The 6,000-nt window shown below is 39.5% G+C and overlaps 1 protein-coding gene across 6 annotated transcripts in view; it reads right to left on the bottom strand.

Annotated features, from left to right (window-relative positions):
- Positions 1-277: 277 nt before the first annotated feature.
- The window catches only part of LOC148873674 (SH3 domain-containing protein), a 103,331-nt gene continuing 97,608 nt past the window's right edge, over positions 278-6,000 (bottom strand). For 3 of the 6 annotated variants that reach the window (XM_088978750.1, XM_088978768.1, XM_088978776.1), the window contains 2 exons: positions 1,147-1,221; positions 278-643 (listed from right to left, as the gene is read on the bottom strand). In XM_088978750.1, coding sequence (XP_088834876.1) covers positions 527-643; positions 1,147-1,221 — 192 coding nt within the window. In that variant the 3' untranslated portion in view covers positions 278-526. Of the gene's footprint in view, positions 1,058-1,146; positions 1,222-6,000 lie in introns of all 6 variants that reach the window. The other 3 variants (XM_088978759.1, XM_088978785.1, XM_088978789.1) reach the window with 1 other exon arrangement.

Below are 6,000 nucleotides of genomic sequence, written 5' to 3'. Positions count from 1 at the left end.
ATCTCTCCTACCTGATCAGACAATATTAACGAAGAAAAAAAATCAAATAGAAATAGTCTCTTATCTTTTATGACTAATTCACTCATAGGGCAGCAAATGAAGATTGTGGGAGAGTGAGAGTGGGACTACACTACCCAAGTAATTTCCTGCATCAGAGAGGGAAACATTTAATGGTCACAGGCTCACAGCTACTATTCACCTCTTAACTTTTCAGTTCACCACATCTGAATAATAATAATCAGAAATACATTCTGTTAGGTATCTATAGGCTATAATATTTTGACATTTTCCATCATAGCATATAATCAATTATTTTCTAGTTATAATCAAACAAGCTTATACCACATTATTACAATTTACACATAAAGCAGTATGAAACTCAGTTTATGACAAAAAAACACCATGTATTTACACGCTTTCAGAATAAAGACAACGTTAAAGCATTTAATACAATCAGCACAAAAATACATGAAAATTGAGAAGCATTTATACAACATACAGATGAAACAACTCTGCACCATAATGATTAACTAGCTTCAGCGATCTTGCTTGCTGGAGCTTTTTCCCGTCTTTCTATATAAGCTGAGGGAAACCATCCAGCATTGCCTTTGCATTCTCCTTCAGACCATCCATTAGGAGCAACCTGTGTATCCTCACATCCAGAAGTATTACAGAAGAGGAATAAACAGAATCATAAAGAATGCGCTGACTTTCTAATTTTGTTGTATATTTAGTTGTTGGTCCAAGAGTTTGTTAAGTACCACCACAAACTCATTTAGTAGTTCTAAGAATGAAACTGGGCCTTGCTCCAACCCAAAACTGACTGCTGCATCTAATTTGCTAGGCATTTTCAGATCCATAGTTGGCTTCACATAAGGGATCAAAGAAATCCCAAGCTTGTGTCTATTTCACATTTTGTTGTATTATACCATAAAACACTTCTAAGAATGTTAAATGTGAGAAAATAGTAATACAGTTACAGGTGCTTGGTGTTCTGGTGTGATTATTGATTCAAATGGGAAAGCAAGCTAGTTTGAGTCTTATATAGTCCTCTGACCTGTTAAAACTTGGACAAGTACAAAAATTATGTTAAAGAAGGAAATGCATGCACTATAATTGTGGTTGATAATAAGAGACAGGAGGTACCTGTCGAACCACAACATAGTCACCAATGGATAAACTTAGCTCCCCATCTGCTTGAGCATCAAATGGATGTATTACCTGCATCAGAAACCATTTGAAGTGTAATACTTATACCCTTTAAACCCATATATTGTATGAGGTACATCAATTTCCGTTTAGAAAATAGTTGTATACAGGTACTGCTTTATCCATATGAGGTTTTTATATGAATCCAAATCTATAACAAGCCATAAGCAACATTATAGAAAATCAAGTCTAGAACGATTGATGATACATTACTAGTATGGTCATCCAGATATACATAAACCGAAAATATATGTGAACAAGGGTGAGTCTGTGCAATTAGTTTATATGATTTGCACGAATTTCTTAGAGACATGACAACATGTACACAGACACAACCTGTATGAATTAAAGCTATCCAATATGACTTTTGGGTGGTTAATGCTAGTTATGAGATATGGTAAATGCTAAAAGAATAGATTCATACTCTTTAATGGTGGAGATTATATTCAGAAACATGGATAAATGTGAAGTTTTCTCAGCATTGTCAGCAGTTAGGTAATGACTACTCATTTTGGCCATTCTAGCCAATACAGTGACTAGTTGGTGCCTAGGTGCTGAATAGTCCACCACAAAATCATGATGTTTGAAATTTAAGATACTGATGTCTTCTATATCATTTAATATATCTGTTCTGATTATTATTTTTTCTAAAACTTCTACAAAATTATAAATACATATACCAAAAACTAAATATAGAAAAGTGATATATTAAACTTGGCAATATATCTGTTACCCCAGAAAGTAACAGAGGGCTTAAGTTTAAGAAGTTTAACGGTCTAAGGAGGTCCACGGTCAACCTTAAAGCAAAGGCGAGAGTAAAAAAGAAAGGAATAAAGAGGGGCATTTCTGGTAAAAGATGCATTCGACAGTTTGAGAAGAAGATAGATCGGTTGAGATCTGATCGACTGCTCACAGAAGGGGAAGAAGAGGAGAAATGGATCTGGGTAGTGACGAGATACGATAATGGAAGGAATAAAAGAGGGCAGGGAGGTGAGGAAGGCAAGAGAAGGTCATCAAGAACGGGGGAGAAGCTCCAATCCCAGAAGACAGAGATGGCAGATATTGCACACAGCATGGGGAGAAAAGTTGGAGGAACAGGAGACAAGAAAGTAGAGGATGGATGTCTTGCCCAGGCGAGCTGTAGGGAGTGTGAACCACATAAAGAAAAGGGGCATGATAGAGAGGAAAATCTTAAGGATGGACAAGGAGAAGTGACAGGGTTACAAGGAAGTTCCTTTGAACTGGGAGAGGAGCATATCCCTTCTCCTAAGAATTCTGCTTCGGAGGAAGGAGTAGAGGAAGGGGGGAAGGTAAGGAGAATGTTAGAACTAGCCGAATAAGGGTAGATTAGTCATTTTATTTCTGTTAAGTTGTGTGCTTATGTGGCAGTTTTAATAGAGACTTCCTGTTCCATACTTAAATGGGGGCAGTTTAGTCTTTGTACTACTAATTAGAGGCTAATCCATATTAAGGGTCGGTTTAGTCTATCAAGTTTGACTGTTATCTTCATCATCATCATCATCTTCTTCTTCTTCTTCTTCTTCTGGTTCGAACTACTGTAGCTACAGAACAAACATGGTATCAAAGCAAGACGTTGCTCTCTAAATCTCCTCAAAGATTCGTGACCTGCTCCTTTCTGTTCATGACCTCGTTTCTTTTTTCTTCTTTCTGGGCTGAAAAAAAAAATGGACAACACAGATTCGACTTAGGTTTGAGAACACCTCAGTCCTTCCTTTGCACAGAACTTGACTGTTTTTCAAGAAAGAAAAAAAAAAAAAAAAACAACTTTAGAAGTGGATGGTCGACTGAAGCTCTCCATCGAAGGTTGGTTACCTCTTTTTTTTGTGTGCTATTGGTATTTCTGGGTTGAAAGCCTTCAAAATCTGCGGCGACTGATCAGAACCTAGAGAACTAGGTTGTTTGTAGCCTTGGTTCTTGGAAAAAGGCCTAAGAACAGGCTGTGTTTACAGTGGCTGAATGGTGTAAGGGTATGTTTGACCCTTTTATGTTGGTCTGTATTTGTTTTGAAGCCTTTGTTGGTCACAAGCGACCTGAATTGAATGACAAGTGTAGAGAGCACTGATGTGGGCCCCACAGCTACGGTCCCACTGTGTTCGTAGGGTAGATGGTGTTCTAGTCTTTCTAGGGTTAACTGGTGGTCATCTAGTTATTTCAGTTGTTATTTATTTCAGTCTTATTTTGTTCTATTTGTTATGTAAATACTAAGGGCAGATCTGTCCTTTCCATGTAATGAGCATAACCTATAAATACTAAATAAAGTGGCGGTGGCAGTACATTAAGCTTCTGTTCCTCCTTTCAACTCTTGTGTTCTACTGCTCTCTCTTCTCTCTTTCTCTTCTCTTCTCTATACTTTTTCTTCTATTTTCGAACATGAAATCCATTAGGGTTCAAGGCTGATAGCAGTCCTGAATGTCTACCCGGTATCAAAGCTAGGGTTTCTCATGTGAGTCTAGTCCAGCCAACCACATGAGAACCATCTAAGGTTGGAAGCTGAGAAAGTAGAGTTCGTTGACTGATTCTTGGAGATCGCCAGAGGGTTTAGCAGTTGTTTGAAGATTTGCCACGGTTGCAGAGTGTTGGTGATCAGGAAGAATCAGAGAAGGCTAGGGTTCGGGTAACCTTGGAAGGTAGCAAACAACATTCTCTTGTAAGTTTTTTATTTTCTGAGAGAAGTACTATCAGAGAAGATTGGTTGGACCTATCTAGAAAGGGTGGCCGAACCACTCTAGGGTTTTCTTCCTATTCTCTAGGGTTTTGTCTTAACCCTGCGGCAAACCCTAATACTGGGCTGAACCTTGTGATCTACCTGTGAAACTTTTCTTAAGTTCTCTCCTCAACATTGATCAGTTTTAGGGTTTCATATTAACCCTACTACAAGTCTTATCCGTACGGTACTGTCTGGAATGTGGCTGAGAATTTGCTTTTAAGGACTGATTAAAACCCTAATTCTGCTTCAGCATATCAGATTATTCTCCAAGCTGTTTTCAGATTTTTTTGGGGGGCTTCAAACTCTTCTAAGGGGTGAAAACTGTACGGACTGTTGCTGTTGTGTTTGCTAATTGGTTTCAGATCAGTCTTATACCTGTTTCATGCACATCTACCGTGAATACAGATTGATTCTATCCTGATTTTGTGATTGTGGTTGATAGTCAAAGTGCTGTTTTTGATTGTAGTAACCCTAATTTTGAGACTACTGGTTCTTGTCCGAAATGGAGTTTAAGAATCAGGTAGAAGGCAGTTTTGGGAACAACAGTTATGGTGGTGTTTCTGAGACAGGTTTTCAGATTACAACCGTAAGATTCGATGGATCAAACTATTTGGAATGGGCCCGATCAGCCATGATGGCTATTGGGGGAAGGAGTAAAGTAGGGTATCTCTTGGGAGATGTGAAAGAACCCTCCAAGGGAGACCCCATGTATACCAAGTGGGTCCAAGAAAACTACTTGGTTATGACATGGCTGTGTAATTCTATGCATCCTCATATCAACCAAAATTACTTGTGGGCAAAGACAGCCAAGGAGATATGGGATGTTATGAAAGAAACTTACTCCCAACCCCTTAATGTTGCTAGAGCATATGAATTGAAATGTGAAGTGAATACCCTTAAACAAGGAGAGAAACCGGTTTCGGTCTACTTCTCTACCTTGGAAGTACCTGTGGCATGAGTTTGATCACTTAGAACTCTTGAGTGGGAGAGTTCCAAAGATGCACAGACCCATAGAAAGCACATCGAGACAAACAGGGTGTTTGAGTTTCTGGCAGGCCTGAATTCAGAGTATGATATTGTGCAGCAACAGGTTTTGACCAGAGATAGTGTGACTCTCTCTCAGGCATACTCCTTAGTGCATAGCGAAGAGATTAGGAGGAAAGTCATGATGCAACCTCAGCCTCTTACACTGGCCCTTGTAGCTGTTAAACCCAAATCAAGGGGTGGTTCAGAGAGGGACAGGAAGAAGGAAGATAAAAGGGATGTGGTATGTGAGCATTGTAAGAAACCTAAATACACAAAAGAAAAATGTTGGAAGTTGCATCCTCATTTGGTCCCGACAAAGTTGAGTAGCAAGAAGGGTAATGCTCATGTGGCTGTGACTACTGATTCAGCATCCTCGTCTGGCTCAAGAGGCACACCCTTAGAGACCTTAGCTGCAGTTCGGGCTGCTCTAATACAGTTGGAAAAGGAAGTTGGCAACTCAGCTCAGTCACCATAGTCACCATCAACCCCTGCCACATTTGCTTTCGCACATTCAGGTACTCGAGCCTCAGCTCCAGGTACTACTAAACCCTGTTGGGTAATAGATTCAGGTGCATCCAACCATATGACTAACTTGCCTTCATTGTTTACCACTTATCATTTATCTTCTGGTAGGGATAAAGTATCTATTGCTGATGGTTCTCTTGTCCCCATTTCTGGCAAGGGTGACATCAAACTGTCGGATACTATCTCCTTGTCTTTTGTCTTGCATGTTCCTAAACTTGATACTAACCTTCTTTTAGTTAGTAGTATTACCAAACATATGAACTACTCAGTAACTTTCTTCCCTAGGCGATGTGTTTTTCAGGACCTGGAGACAAAGAAGATGATTGGGATTGGCTGTGAGACGAATGGGATCTATCTGCTCGGGGAGAGTTCTCGTCGGGAAGAGTCAGTGGATAAGAAGTCACTTGTTTCTCAGATTGTGAGTCCGGTTATGCTTTGGCATAACCGATTGGGTCATTTGTCTTTTCGGTCCTTAAAGAGTTTGTTCCCTACTTTGTTTGAGTCTGTTGAGT

The sequence above is a fragment of the Nelumbo lutea genome, chromosome 1 (genome assembly GCF_056320005.1).
Source record: "Nelumbo lutea isolate HS-2025 chromosome 1, American lotus-T2T, whole genome shotgun sequence".
Taxonomy (NCBI): Eukaryota; Viridiplantae; Streptophyta; class Magnoliopsida; order Proteales; family Nelumbonaceae; genus Nelumbo; species Nelumbo lutea.
Note: the sequence above shows the minus strand (reverse complement) of the source record. Positions and strands in the feature narration are given on the sequence as shown.